We start from the raw sequence: 16,213 nt of genomic DNA, 5'->3' as shown, positions 1-16,213 counted from the left end.
ACATTGCAAGGAATTTCTCAAGGAATAATACATCAATCTTAAAAAAGAAAAAAAAAAATCCCCTCTACAAAAGGGGACTTTTAAGCCCTGGAGGAGGTATACGCTCTACTGCGTGTCATTCTAGTTTTTGGATTCCATTATTCAAATATACTGAAACTGGCTTGATATGCTGTACAAAATAACAGAATAGCATGCGTCTCTTTTTGCATAATGTCAAACTAACTAAACTAAAAACGTTTCAGCAGCATGAGTTAGCGAACTGTCCCAGCATTTCCTTGACAGTTATAAAACTGAAGCCACCGTTACAAAAGTTGTACTGTGATTGTACAGAACAGAAGTATGTATCATGGTCTATTAACAATACGATAAGTGCTGTAAGTCAGCTAGGTAGCTATAAAGCTAACAAGGCTGGTGTGTGTTTAGCTTTTCAGTCAAGCTAGCGATCCTTTTCTTTTTTTAATCTGTAGGAAAAATGTAAAGCTTTGTACTTGTTGTTTTTATACAAGTTTGCTTCTAAATTTCTACTTTTATAACAGTGGTATTTGACTTTTTTCTTGGCTGGTGATAATAGTTTCCAGCCTTTTTTTGTTTCGGACAAAATATAACAACCTTTATCCTTAAACCCTCAATTCAGACATGGAAAACCTTTTATAAGAAGTTAAATAAGAAAAAGAATTGACAGTGTGTTCAGTATTTATGATCCATTTTAATATAATGGCTTTCAATGGTCTCATTGAAGACTTTTGTGATTGGCTTCAGGGAACATTTAACTTTTTCTTTTCTAGTCTAATGTAGAAGAGCATACGGTACGTCAGCTATTTGTTGTACAGTATAGTGTAACGCTGATGCTGTTTTGTGAGAAAGTAGGCCACCTTAACTGTAAATTACTGTAGAAGTATGGAGAGTAAATGGGTTATTTTGGCTAATTATACTGTATCTGTAATTCAAAGCTGGAGACTTTCATCTGAAGCTTACGAGTCCTTTTTGCAAATGTGAATCTTGATACAGAATATCCCATGTTTGTTTGTTTTTTTCCATTTTTGAGTCTCGGCTGAGCTGTCGCGTCTCTGATTTCTGCATTATGTTCCATCTGTTTGCTAGATTCAACTCCAGCATGCAGAGATTTTTCATGGGGAAGTCGAAGAAGAACGTGGCCAATGGTAACGCTGCGGCCAGCAGTGAGATGGAGGACGGTAATACTAGTTATGACTATGTTTGGGATGACGACCCGTCATCGCCTTTGATATCGACAGGTAAGGTTAATCAGACAGGCTGGGTACCCAAGACTATTCTCTGCCAGGAAAACAATCAGATGTAGTGTGTTGAAATAAGATATAACATAGAAATAGAAAATTTGACTTTCTCTGGAAGAATGTGGTTGTTTCCTTCCGTAAGGGGTCTGTGGCTTTAACCTTTGCACCTTTCTGCTTAATTGAACTGCTTCACCTTATCCTGTATTCTTTCTTCAAGCAATAGTTTGACAAGTTTGGACGTGGCCAATTTGCTTCCTTGCTGACAGTGACACGAGGAAACTGATACCTAGCTACAGCCAGAAGCTGGGTTCAGCAAACAGTGAAAAAGTGAGATGGTAACAGAGCCAGGCTAAGAAATATTCAACACATAACAGCTGTAAAATGACTTAATATGAATTTAACAGACAAGAGATAACATGTTAACTAGTAAATGTTAGAGGTGCTGGTAGATGTTTTTTGTTGCCTTCGGATGAAGCTATGCTAGCCGTTTCTCTCATTTTCCTGTCTTAATGCTAGGCTAAGTTAAAGGTGCCGTCTGTATTCGCATAGTCAGTGTACAGACACGAGAGTATCGGATATCAGTTTTTGTCTGAAGTTAACAAGGAGGTAATGTGTTTTAATAAGTGAAGGCTGATTATCTCATCTAGGTTGAAGCCAGCTAGCCGTTTTCCCGCATTCCCGCCTCTTTCTTTTCTTGCTACAGTACGCTAAGCTAACCAGCTGCTCGTTCTAGTGTTATATGTAGTGCTTTTTAACAGGGGACAACATATTAATTAACGAGCTTTAGAGGTGTTTATAAGCACATATGCTCCGCTTCAGATTGAGTCAGGGAAGCTGTCTCCGCTTGTCTCCTGTGTTTTGTATGCTAAGCTAACCGGCTGCTGGCTGTATCTTCTATATTAAATCTACAGACATGAATGGTATCGACCTTCTCAACTCTCAGCAAGAAAGCATATAAACACAAATGCAAAATGTCGTACTATTCATTTTAAATGTGATTTGTTAAATTCCAAAGATCAAGAAAACTTCCGTCCCCTGACCTCAGTGAACCGCACTACCTGAAGAGATGGTTCGTCAAGTTTCTCCCTTACTTTTCTTTCTTTTTCTTGTAATTTTAAACATCATATAAATGTATTCCTTCATTAATTTTCTCTGCCTGCTAAGTCCTTTTCTGGGTGATAAGCAACTGAAGCTTATCTGAGCATACATGGGGCACAAAAGGAAAGGCTCTTGTTTAAAACGGGAGCAGCATAATGAATCTTTAATCTTTCTTCGGTAATGCGGTTTAATGTCGGGGGACTTTGTTGTCTTGGGTTTCACACTTATTAAAAAACTTCTGGAAAAATTTGGCTTTTCTAAATAACATCTTTTTAATGTCATGTTTGGGTGAGAATTCCTCGTAGCCACAGCTCTCCACTTCTTCCTTTCCTGACTCTGACCTTTTCGGACATGTCTAATCATTGACATTTTAGCCCCTCTGAGAGATTTAAACCTTCCCACTTTGGCTGCATTAGTGTTAACATGCCTGTCTGTTTAGCCTTACTAAACCTACTCTTGCTTATTGTCGACAGTGCTGCCGTGTGCCAATTCTTTCTGCTTGCATACTACTTTTCTCCTGCCGGTCTCAGGGGCGTAGACCCACTCACTCCTGAAGTGGTAATGAATTTCACAAGAGGAAATGTTTATGCCGGCTCTGTTTACACACTTAATTTATGTGCATTCTTGCATGCATAATAAGTCAAATTAGGCCTGAGTTAAACTAATAAGTGTACAGTAGAACTTTTTTATTCCCCATACACTGCATCTTATACAGCGAGCACAGAGCAACTGAGGGAGTTATGGGATGCCAATAAAGATTTCAAGATGAAGACCAAATGTTTAAAGTGTCAACCACCTGAGATTGTCCACCCGAAGATGCCAGAGGTTACATCTTTCATGTCACAGATTTTGAAATCAATCTCGGTCCATCCATAAATATTCACAACTGGTAGCCAAACTTCAAAGCTGCACCAGGCAATTTTTGGAAGCTATTTGAAGTTCAGTCCTCAGAAATCGCCTGATGTCAACCCGGCTGGTGTGTGATGTTTTATATACCAAAGGGATGAGAACGGGGGGGGGAAAGGTTCAGCACTGGTGAGTCCAGGGGTGAATCCCTGATGACTTTACTCCACACATGATGTGAGGATTTTTGATTAAGCGGTTGCATCAAAACTGAATGTGCTCTTCTCCAGGATTTTCTGCTGATTTGTGAGTCACATTCATAGTTTACATACGTGTGTCCTGTGCTACATATGTAGTCTCAACATGCGTCCGATGGAAAGTCTTTTTCCAAAGCATTCACCCATTGAAAACCGCAGATCTCCAAATTTGGTGATTCACAGTTCATTCATAAGATTAAGTATTTAAGGATTGGAAAAAAACTTCTGCATCCAACCAAACTATTTAAAAACTACAGAAGCTCTATATGGTCATGGGTCAAACTTATTATTTCCTCTGTTTATTCTCAATCACGAGTTATTAATGTCACTATCACAGAATAACAAATGTTTTTCCCGAGATAATGATAGTTTGTCATCAGACTTTCTATGACATTTTAAGCTTACTACACTTGTCAAGATGCCATGTATGCATGCTGTCATGGCACTGTTGATCTAACAACATTAATCTATGAGGAAAAACCTTTTTGTCACAATGGATTAATATATCTCGGGGTGACAAAAATGGTTTTCTTTAGATCTCTTAGAAAATTATCTTGTAATTACATAATAATTAAGTAAGTAACTTGTGATCTAGAGAAAACAAATACAATTAACTCATTATTACAGGAAAACTGATTCAGTTCAGAGCTTCATCTTACATTCACCTAGTCGGCTCATTTTGAGCACATTTGATCGACGATACTGTTTTTACGACATATTTAAATTAAAATGGTTCAAACCTACGTATAACGATCACATGGTGGACAACACTTGTGTGTCCTGTACCTAGAATCACTTCCCTCGTCAACAAAAGGGCAACATGAAGGCACCTACTTCAATTTGCAGGTCGCACAGGACAAGAGGAGGAGTGTTTTTCAGAGCTTTAGGAAACACGAGAGACGTTTGCGCTGTTTAGGGAACACTTTGATTTGTGTAAGGATTGAACTGAGCCCACGTTGTGATATAGGGCGTGTATGTTGACATAAAAATCTTGCCTGGCGCAGCTTTAACTGACATGGTGACAAAATGGCTCTGGCTCAGCGTCCATTAATATTCCATAGCAACTTGGCTCAGGACTCTGTTCTGCTACAGACTACACAACGATGTTTCCAGCACAGTACAGAGCTCTCCCTCTGAACAGTTTGCTCTGTGCAGTCTAGTTAAGTTTTAACTCACACTTCATATCCAATAGGATGTAATTAAGTACACACACTTAAATCAGACAAATAAAATGAATAGAAATGATTAAATATGCAGTTATGTTTTTGTCAGATTGTTTCTCTTTCAATTATTCATTAGTTGTTTTTTTTTAATATTTGTATCGTATTCGTTCAACCTCCTCAGTCAAGCCAACCAAGGCTTACAGCCGTGGATCGGTGGTGATGGTGGACGAGATCATGAACGCCAGCCCTTCCAAGTTCAGGTTTCCAGAAGCTGGCCTCCGCGTCATGGTCACCAGCCATTTTGGACCCAAGACGCGTCTGCGCATGGCCAGTCGCCTCATCATTACAGAGGTACTGCTGCCCGTTGTTGCTCCAATAAGACAATTTAGCTGCCGCCGCTATGTATTCAGTTTCTTTTGAGTGTCTGTACTATCCAAGCCCCACAGCGTCTCCTTATCTCACTGGCACAGTATATCCGTGTTTGTTGTTTATCACTGCAGAAGCATTAGAAATATGGCGGCAGCGCTGAAGTCAGAATAGCAGCGTGTGTGCGTTCATGTGCTCTTTGACTTAGTTTCTTTTTTCTGAAAGCGCCAGAAGTTGGTCCAAGCTGCCAATGGAATGGAGACACAAGTGATTGACGGGAAGGTGGAAATCGAGAATGGAAACGTGCCAGAGGACAAACCCAAGGAGTCGGAGGAAAGCGACAGCATCTCACCGTTTCATATTCCAAGTAGGAGATTTGTGTATTTACTTGATCAGTGTGTGTTTAATTTGGATGTATACTTTAGAGGAGTTACTAATGTCCTTGCTCAAATTAGTCAGTGGCTTCATTTATTAAAATAAAATCTATTTAAGTCTATTTTTAGTGCCAAAAACATAAATTTTTCAGAGGGCTGTATGTGTGCTTGAGAATGACATCAGCTATCCGGTTGCTGGAAAGAATAAATCCACTTTATCAATAAGATGAAGCCAGATTTGATTTATTTTGAAAGTGAGATGATTTATGGATAATGTGATCTGATCAATGGCAATAACAGGAAAAAGGCTAGTGGTCATTTTGATCGTGAAGTCGGTCCCTCACCATCCTCCAGGACAGCCCAGAGAACCAGACAGCACCTCTCTGTACGGCAGTGACGTAAGGTCCTGCCAAGTACCCAAGTTACAAGGCAGCACAGGCATTTTGTTCACATCATCTGGACAATACGCATATTTTCGAGGACATTACTTAAAAAGGCATCCCGTAAACCGTAAAAATGTGTTTTGATCAATATCTGCTGATCATAAACCTGCGGAGGCTCATCTCGTGTGCTTATGTATTTCTGCTGCAGGTGGTATTGGCAGCAAGGTGAAGTGGCTCATCTCATGGCCTCTGCTGTTATTGCTGTTCTTTTCGATCCCGAACTGTGCCAAGGCTCGCTGGGAGAAGTACTTCATGCTTTCCTTCATCCTGTCCACCGTCTGGATCGCCGTCTTTTCCTACTTCATGGTCTGGATGGTGAGTGTAATAATTAAGTTGTTGTTTTTTTTTTTTGAGTGAGACATTCCCTCTGACATGTTTGTGCTTAATTTTACTTGAGACTCGTGGTGCTGAAATATTGATCAATGAATAGATTACTTGGTTGACATGAAATTCATCCATTTTAAATGAGGTTGAAGACGGGAGATGGCTTTTGAGTGTCCAGTATGTTAGAGTACTTGTAAGCTGTACCACAGAGGCTGATGTCCCTGTAATTAAAGGGGTATTCTGGGGTTTAATAATGGACTATGCTTATGGGACTGTACCATAGTCAAAGCACGTCTTGATTTGGTAAAAGTGGGCCTGTCAAAGATGAGATTTGAAAACTTAACTCTGGGATTTCTACAGTGTTTTTAACATCTTCAATGTCATGATTCAGACGTTTATTTGGGCTTCAGCCAAGTGGATTCATAATCATCTCCCGCTCACATTTTGTCACACAGATGTCTTTTTTAAGATGTGTCATCAAAATCAGGTGGAATGTAATTTCCTGAAAATAAATCTGCAAAGTCTTTCTGCCATTTTGCTTTCAATGTCAGTGTTATCTAATCCAATTTCCATTGATATGGGTTGTTGCCTCTGAACTGCCTTTTTATGGAGCCATTTTCTCTTATCGGAAATGGATTGAGTTTGCTGTAATGTCAATGGGCCCTTACATCGTGGGATTTCCTTTCCTGCCTTTCTTTTATTCTTTTTCTGAGTTCTGCATCCTCATACTGTATGATCTGCCCCCCTCTGACTTGAAAAATCAGGTTGTGTAGGTAGGCTAGCATTAATTTCTCTACCCATTATGTATGTAAATGTATCATAATAAACTAATTAGCTGTCTTTTTTGCTGGAATTACCACCAAATCAACTTATGAAGAATACATCTCCATTGTACCGTAACATTAACTATAAATTTGAGCGTCAACAGAATAGTCAACCTGTATCTATCTCCTATACGGTAGACACAATCAGTGTTGTTGTCCAAAAGCTCAAAGGAGGTGATTGCCTTACAGTCAATTAAAGTGTCCAGACCTCTTGAAGGTTTAGTCTGCTGTCTAAGACAAATCTTTTACAACCCTTGAGAAATTCAGAGCCATGTTCCCATGGTTGTTTATGCTTAGGTCCATAGCCAATCGAGATGAAACGTTATCAGTATGCCCTGTACAATCGTCCTTATATATGTGGAGACTTTAACAGTGGCATCTCAGATAAAGGGCGTCAGCATCAATGGAGCGAGACCTGAGCCTGCAGATGAAAACAAAATGTTAACTCCTTCTGAAGCTTTTCTGGCTCTTATATTTAAGTGTTACTAGGAGTGGCCTGGAAAATCAATCCGATCATCACTGAGAAAATGGTGACTGTAACACGTCTCTTGCTGACAGAAGATGACGTGTGCTTGATCAATTGTGTTTGTGAAAAGCGAAGTGAGGGGGACATTGAACATGGGTGTTTGGTTAGAAGGTTAACAAAGACAGAATGCTATTATTGAGGTGACCCTCTTTATGTTTCTCTCAGGTGACTATTATTGGCTACACTCTGGGAATCCCTGATGTCATCATGGGCATCACTTTCCTGGCAGCCGGCACCAGCGTCCCAGACTGCATAGCCAGTCTCATTGTGGCTCGGCAAGGTATACCTTTCCCTCTGAAACGTTTTTAGATTGCACTTTTGTTGATTTTATTATTATATAGTGGAGAGTCAAATGGAAGTTGCGGTTATGTGGTACACGTGTTATTCCACTACACTCATCCACCAAGACGTCCTCATTTTCAAAAAACAAGCACCACAAATATGGATTAGTGTCTTGTTTCTGTTTGAAAGTGCTTATTTCAAGTGGGAAGATGGATATCTCGATCTTCAATCAATCATTTTTACTTAAATTGAAAAATCATGATTCAGTAGCAATAAAAATGATGTTCCTTTTTATTTTTTTATTTTTTTGTTTTTTGGGTTTTAGCTTTTTTCTTGCGGAGTTTTGTTTTTGTTCTTACAATAACTTGTTTCCTATTTTTGTTGTGTTCCAGGACATTGATAGATGTAATGATCCTATTGTCTATATTGTCTGTTTTTGCTGCACTTGACCTGCTTCTATGTACAACTTAAAAATGGAGATGAAGGAATTTCAACATAAAAGGAAGATTGGAAATGGTTTTGTAATTTGAGCATTGGCTTAATAATGGCAGTTTTAAAAGCTGAGGGCACGGAGGCCATGAAAAGTGACCTATTAATAATATCAAGAATAGGGCTGCTTAAAACAGGAAACAGTTCCTTTAAAAAGGATAGATGATTTGCAGGCTGTAGGTTTGGTCCTGATGCATTTCTCTATCCACATAAATTGTAAACATGCACAACAAATACACATATACAAATAGGAGCACTTATTAGCGTTACAAATGTTGTGTGACATACTTACAGAGTAGTGTCCAGAAATGTGGTGTTCTCTGCTCGCATGGAAAAGAGTTAAACAAGTAGGGATGTGCAGATTATTACAGAGCACAAGAACAAGAGAAAATAGTGCAGAGCTGTTTATAGACATTACAGTGTAGCCCTGCGTCACTACCTTCCCCGCTGAATAAGGTTAGGGCCCTCGGGAACATCAGAAAGTACAGAACAGCAAAAGGTTTATCTTTATCTAGAAATAAACTGCTTTGTTTGACCTGAAAGTCTTGATGGAAAAACGTCATATCTTTGCTTAAAATGTCTTTTTTAATGACTTTATTTGGTTTTGTTGCAGGTTTGGGAGACATGGCAGTGTCCAACACTATTGGCAGCAATGTGTTTGATATTCTGGTGGGCCTTGGGGTCCCCTGGGCATTACAGACCATGTGTGTCGACTATGGATCAGTGGTGAGGAGCTTGTTTACTTTACAAGATCTCAGATGCTGTCGATTCTGTGTTTTGGTGATGTCCTCTCTGGTTCTGAATAGCAAGATTTAAGATCTGCAGAGGATGATGATTGTTGATCTCTCCGTGTCTTGTGTGTTTGCAGGTGATGATCAACAGTCGGGGCCTGTTGTACTCGGTGGTGCTTCTGCTCGGCTCTGTGGCCCTCACGGTGAGCAAAATTTAATGATGTTTATGTCACAATGTTGTCACGTATTGACCGCTTGCTGAAAGATCACCTGCAGTAGTGTGCCACCATATGTGTTTAAAATAAAATATCCACAGTGCTTTAAGACAGGTGACAAATTGGCACAAATGGCCAATATGGCACATGGTATAACGACCATGGCACAAGTGCTTTTCGGGCGTGTCCAGCTGTCTTTTGCTAGTTAAACTGCAGATAGTGCAAGTGCAAAGGGGCTGTATTTAGACTCTTAATTAGTTGTATATGTGTTCTGATTTGTTCAGTGAAATGTGAAATTGTGAGTGCAGCAGTGGCCCTCCTAAAAAAAAAAAAAAAAGAAAAATTGTGTTTCCTCTGTCTTGTCAAATGTTACTTTAACAAAAAACCCTTCTTGGTTAGATTTTTTTTTTTTTTTAAATAATGGGATCTTGATGAAAGCAGATAAAAATGCCAAAGAGGCTACATGATCAACGATGTCCAGTGTCACACTGCAGCGTGAGGGGCCTGCATCCGGTCTCACATCTTGACCCAAGTAGCAGTAATTTCAGTTTGTTTAATGCATGCAACAATCAACAACACACTGCTAAAGCCTAGATATAGCCTTTGCAGCCTTTGACTCAAACTAGTGCAAATTAAAGGGTAACTTCAGGGTCAGGTCTGCGTATATGAAAAAGTAGTAAAAAGCCCTTTGTGGCTCCAGAGGAAGCTGCATGTAATCTGATTACCTCCGGTGCTGTCACATTGGTGGAGTTGCCCTTTTAAGATGTAATTTGGAGCACACTGGGGTCTGCACAAGCTTGTCCTGATGTGTATGTGTATGTGTGTGTGTGTGCAGGTGCTGGGAATCCACCTGAATAAATGGAGGCTGGACTTGAAGCTGGGCTTGTACGTCCTCGTCTTGTACGCCATCTTCCTCTGCTTCTCCGTCATGATCGAGTACAACGTCTTCACCTTCGTCAACCTGCCCATGTGCATGGAAGAGTAGAGCACAAGCAGCATGCCTCGGATACCAAAACCTCAACGATCCCCATAGCAACCCCAAAATGTTTTTTTTTTCAATAATACTGGACCTATCTGCAGACTCTGTTTTTTTTTCTCCTCCCTTGCGCTCTCTCGCTCGTAATCCTTCCAGTCCCAAATACCAATCTCATTTCCTCAAGAGGCAGTACACGCTGTAAGAGTGGACTCCATTCTGTGTCTCTAATTTGTCCTCTTGTCACACAGTGCCAGTCCTTAATGCCCATTATTTCGGGCATTGCCTGTTATTGCAGTAAATTCTTTATTTCCTCTGTGCGCCTGTTAACTTTCTACCCATCTAGCATGCCTTTAGATGTCGGGGACCTCCAGAATCATAAGTGCCCCCTGTTGATTGTTGGTGTGTGTTTTCACCGTTTTCACATTGTAGATTTTCCACACAACATTTCCAAAGCTTTTCCAAAAACCAAACCAGAGTCTGTGAAGAAAAAAGACAAATCCCAAGACTCCAACCAAAACCCCCATGTAGAGATAACCCTCCTTGAAGTCATTCCTAAAAGAAATTAGCTTCCCCAGCACCCAAAGAAAAAAAGTACACTCCTTTCCCCGTTCGACCCCCCCCCTGGAGGAGGGCTTTGTCCTTGGCAGCTCCCCTCCTCCAGCCTGGACCCAACTCCCCCTGGCATGGCCTTTGGCATCAGGGAGCAGATACTGTTAGCGCTTCACTTACCCTCTGCAACTCTTCTTAGCCCTCATCTGCTTGATCCAATCTGCTTTGTTTTCTTTAAAAAAAAAGGAAGAAAAAAAGACATTTTGTCAGGACACTTTGTGTCAAGATGTATCACAGTCCAGATCAGTTGACTGTGAGGGTGTTATGCACATGCAGCACGGCACAATGTAAACTTGTAAACACTTTTTTTTGTTGTCTTTCTTTTTTTTGTATTTATTTTTTTGAATCCAAGGTTTTGTCTAGTATGAAATACGGAGGAGGGCTTGTTGCAAATATAGGACATTGCCTGTTTTTCACTGAAACAAATTGCACATGGAAACGCTTTTCTTGCTTTGTGCTGTAAGGAGATTTGACCACTCAGAGGGGTGTCCGGCTGGTGGTGGCAGCGGCGACTCCACTCCGGCGTTTATTTACATTCAGTGATGGGTCGGTCCACTTTTCCCTCTGCACAACTTCAGAAACAAACTGGCTCCAGATCTGTGGGATGCATCTGATTTTTGTCATCATCAGGTGACTCGTTCTCATCTCGAGGCGGCAGCAGAACGGAGGCAGTTGTTTTAAAAAAAAACAAAAAAAAAAAAACAAATGCAAAGAAACCAAGACGGTTCTTAACACTGACTGTCTGCTATAACACCCTCTGGCCAGTAGGGGGTACTGCAGCCCCTCTACCCAGGACAGGGGTGCCAACCACAGCCGTCGGTTATCAGGGAAACTCGGAGAAGGACAACTCCAGGAGGTGTCGATGGTGATGGTCTGTTGATTTTGAGTTACATGTAGATATTGCACTTTAACAGCCGTCCTCTCATTCTGAATCAACTAGTGCTTCCTTCTGTGTGTGTGTGTGTGTGTGTGTGTTTTCAGTGTACATGTGACTGTGTGCGTGCGTGTGTGTGTGCGTATGCGAGAGAGAGAGAACATTGTATGTGTGTGTGCTACGTTTCTCACACCGGGCTCCTGAACAGACCGGGACCTCGTTAACACCATGAGCACACCCGCCTCTTGTCTGCAGTGCATGCTGGGACATTTTAAAAACCGCAGCTCCTCCACAGCACAGCAAAAGGCTGAGGGCTTCTGGGCATCTCCATGGAAACAGCCCCGACCCACTTTACAAAAACCGGCAGCTACGAGCTACACTGCAATCCAGACATTTTGACCATCATGCAAAAATGCCTGTGAGGAGTCCACAAGTGAGGTGCAGAGACAAAAAAAAAAACTCAAACGAGCGTGGGGAGTGTTTTAAGTGTTGAAAATATTCCTCTGCCACGCTGTCGGCAGCAGGTTCTTGTATATGCAATCTCAATTTAAAGAATTCTATGTGACGGAAGGCCCCTGCGAGGTTGCCATATAAAGACACGGGGATCCCGTGGAGATGTGACGTCGGTTTGTCTAGTAGTAACTTGATGTATGAGCTCACAGGTGTTCCTAAAGGATGGACGTTTCTGGAGCAGCAGCTTTGAGGGAAGTCTGATTTCCCCACCCTCCTACACACACACGCTCCCTTTTTCCTCTTTCTCCACTCTTGTCCCCTCTTGCACAAGGGCATTAACTCTCCACCAACCCTAGCTGAAGGAGCAGAGGGGCAGCAGGGAACGCATGGATGGATGAACGGATGGCTTTTCTCCACCGCCCTCGGGACTTTTTAAAGGACCTGGATGAGAGCAGACTTTAAGGAATTTTTAAAAAAGCAGGACCCCCTTAAGCTGCTACTCTGTCGGGGTCCGAAACAGCTGTGTTTACTGGACGGAGGTGACCACACAGGGCCCATAGACTCCTCCACACACCCACTGATATCCTTCTACAACTCCCCTCCTCCCCCTCAACCTTCTCAGTGGGTCTTCTGTACATACAGGACCTAATTCTTTATGACGCTTTCTGTGGGGAAGGAACGTCTGTACTGTACTTGAGTTGATTCAGAATGTGCAGTGTTAAGGTTTTTTTTTTTTTTGTGCGTATATTTTTGTTGTTGCTCTGTGTGGTCATGTCCCGGGTTGCCAGGTTTGAGTGGTTAACACCACAGCAGGGGAAAAAAAACAAAAACACTGCTCTTCTTTTTGTCCTCATCTTGACGCACAGTGTACGTTCTCACCGGTTGTCTAAATTGCATCTTTATTACCAAGTCACTTTTTTTGGAAGAAGAGAAAAAATACGTAGAATTCAGATGCCATACTTGTCGTAGCTCTGCATAAATCCAGATTGTATGGAAATCCTGTGTACAAACTTAAGCGCACACACAGAAATGGCCAATCGAACACGAGACAAGACCGGTATGTATTTCTTGATTGAATGCGACCTGATGCACTGTGAGCTCAATGTGACGTGGGAGTTGTTTGTCAAGAATAATAAATGATTAAAAAATATATTTAATGTAAAGTTAGTTACTATAAAACATTACTGAGGACATCTGTATAACTTATATGAATGTATTGTCTTGCTATACTGGACATATCCAACCAATGCATTTTACTGTAAAGCAATAATGTGAAGAAAAAAAAATAAAATGGCAAAATAATTCCTGTACATTTGTCTCATAAGTTCTTGGATTGTTTGTGAAATACATAAATTAAATGAAGCCATTTGTACATGTATCTGTTGGTTGGGCTGTTTCGTTTTTTCACAGCATGTACTGATGATTTAAAATTATTACAAGGGCACTTTGACTCCGTTTTAACTCTATATTACAGATAAATGAGTACAGTTTTAAGTACTTGAGTTTTATTTGTATATTTTTTATACTACATTTCAGAGGAACATAATGTAGTTTTTACTCATGTATTTCACAGCCGCAGTTGCTAGTTTTCAAATTTTACATTGTAAAACACGATTTTTCTGTTGAATATTCACTTTTCCTTTTTGATACTGTAGTTTTGTAGTTCCAGACATGTAGTATTTCACTTCCATAAAGTTGGAGGGTTCAAGACAAATGGATTGTAAAAAGAAGGGTCAAAAAAGTAGTATCTTAACACAATACTGGATCCTACACTTCCCATAATGCACCTGCTTGTTAAGAAAGCAGACACCTGTTTGACTCATTGCCTGTATAAAATATGGACCTAGCTTTCAGATCTGAAAAGTGGAGCTAAAGCCTTAAACCTGCATCCTTTCTGATGGCCACCAGGGGGTGACTCCACTGGTTGCAAAAAGGAGTTCAAGTGTATGTAAGCTCATGAGAAATTGACCCTACTTCTCACTTGATTTATTACCTCAGCAATCAATTTCCTCATGAGTTTGTGGTGTTTATCACTAGTTTCAAGGATTCTTCAACACAGCATCATGTTCATTTTGTACATTATGATCCCATTTACAGTAAAATAGACAATAACACAGGGTATGCTTTAGAGCAGGGCTACTGTCTGATTGACAAGTCACTAGCATTGCATGTCCCTGCATTCTCAAGTCAAATCCAATCAGGATATTCTGCCTAGCTCCACCCTCTCGTCCAAAGATGGTCACTTCCGGCTCAGGTAAAAGTAAGAAAGTACAGGCTCTGAAATGTACTCAAACTTTAGAAGTAATAAATATCCCTCTGAAGGACATTTCTACCGGGCATCTCTGCAAAGCTAACTGAACATCACGTCATGTTAATATCATTCAAAGAGTAACAAACTTCAAGGTAGAATCAGTAGGATTTGTCCGAGCTGTTGGTAAACCGCCAGAAAGATAATGGATTGTTGAGTGTTATTCCCAGGGCGTTAAATACTGACATTTATGGTCGATAAAGCTTCGTAAATAATCGATAATTCCCCTCAGATGCATTAAAACTATAGTAGAGGGAGTAGTAGAAAGTACAGATATTTGTGTTCAAATGTTAAAGTAAAAGTTATATACCCAAGTTAAGTACAGACATCTGAAGAATCTACTTAATTACAGTAACAAAGTATTTTGCTACTTTGCAGTTTTCTGCAGTTTTGGGTACTTTACTCGAGTATTTTCATTTCCTGCTACTTTATACTTTCACTCCACCAAATATTGTACTTTTAACTTTCCTAAATGTATTTGATAACTTTAGTTACAAGTTACTTTGCAGATTGAATGCTGCATCAGAACCAAAGTAGTGCAATTTAAAATGATTAATTTATTTTATCTGCGATCAAAAAAGAAGCAAGATATATTGGTTCTGATAATTGTTTAGGCGGAAGAATGGTCACTGCATTGCACACAGTATAGAAATACATGTAGATGTATTATTAAACTTTTACTTGTATATTTAGTACTTAAGTACATTTACTTGCTAGAAAATTACATTTAAGAACAGATTCTTTAAGACTTTTAATCAAGTACTTTTTGTATGGCTGACTTTCACTTTTAACCAAAGTGATATATAAACATGATATCTTTACTTTTACTCAAGTATGACTTTTGATTATGTGACGGCCATAATGCCAAACTGGAGGCTTCAAAATGGCAGTCAACAAACCAATGAATAATGGACAGGAGGTTGTAGTTGACTTGAAATAAGTGAAATGTCCCTTTAAGTTGGATTGTGATTGCAGGACAATGTGTTATATCCTTACAATATCATGTCTTAAAAATGGTCTGTTCTGTAATTCATTCTAATGAATTGCTGTAAGATTTAATTAACAGAAGGTGACAACGCCGGAGGACAACTTCTGACTTGCTGACTGAAAGTTTTCTTTCCCTATAACCAGAAGTCAGATGACAAGGTGCAGCTTTCACACTTTTGATATGAGCAGCAATAAATCTTTCTATGTGAAATGGCCCTCGAGGTAGAGTTAATAAGTTTGATGTTCTCCTTATGGCCACTCGGTTGCACCGGCAGTGATTAAAAGCACAAGAAAAGCAGTTTGTCCCCTCCAAAAACTCTTTAATGTATTCTGGCCATATCACCCTGGCTTGATTGCACCCTTTCTTTTTTCCATGCTGCCGGCCGCGCTTCTCTCCAGCGCTGAAATGCACTGATTTTTAATTAAAGTTTCTGCATCTTCCGATCAAATCAGCTCACAGCCGATGCTCAAAGCAATACCATGCAACAATACTTTTAATTTTTGGGCTATGTGTGAGATTAGATGGCAAATAAATCATGTGCTATTTGGCTTAAGCATCCCTCAAAAGAATATCCAAATCAAAGAGTCCCACTTGTGAGTGAGATGTTGCTGCAACAGGGTGCGTTTCTTCCCGACTGAATGATGAATAATGATTTATTGGTCCTTGCTGGAAACTTGTCTTGTGTGATAATCAAGTTGGAGGGCGCTGCACTTATCCAGACAGGGTGATTGCAAACAATTTGTTATTTATAGCGACGCCTGGTGACATGTGAGGAGTCCATTGATGGGTGAGTGATTGGAAAATTCATGTTTTAATT

The 16,213-nt window shown here is 40.2% G+C and overlaps 1 protein-coding gene across 2 annotated transcripts in view; it reads left to right on the top strand.

Moving 5' to 3' along the window:
• The window catches only part of slc24a4b (solute carrier family 24 member 4b), a 41,776-nt gene extending 28,366 nt beyond the window's left edge, over positions 1–13,410 (top strand). Inside the window, exons 10-17 of one of the 2 annotated variants that reach the window (XM_084378062.1) lie at positions 1,102–1,193; positions 4,796–4,965; positions 5,212–5,347; positions 5,946–6,112; positions 7,637–7,751; positions 8,856–8,968; positions 9,111–9,176; positions 10,024–13,410. In XM_084378062.1, coding sequence (XP_084234188.1) covers positions 1,102–1,193; positions 4,796–4,965; positions 5,212–5,347; positions 5,946–6,112; positions 7,637–7,751; positions 8,856–8,968; positions 9,111–9,176; positions 10,024–10,173 — 1,009 coding nt within the window. In that variant the 3' untranslated portion in view covers positions 10,174–13,410. Of the gene's footprint in view, positions 1–1,101; positions 1,194–4,795; positions 4,966–5,205; positions 5,348–5,945; positions 6,113–7,636; positions 7,752–8,855; positions 8,969–9,110; positions 9,177–10,023 lie in introns of both variants that reach the window. The other variant, XM_084378061.1, reaches the window with a different exon arrangement.
• The last annotated feature ends 2,803 nt before the right edge of the window (positions 13,411–16,213 follow it).

This window comes from Pagrus pagrus, assembly GCF_965226575.1.
Source record: "Pagrus pagrus genome assembly, chromosome: 16".
Lineage (NCBI taxonomy): Eukaryota > Metazoa > Chordata > Actinopteri > Spariformes > Sparidae > Pagrus > Pagrus pagrus.
This window is presented reverse-complemented; position numbering and strand designations above follow the sequence as displayed.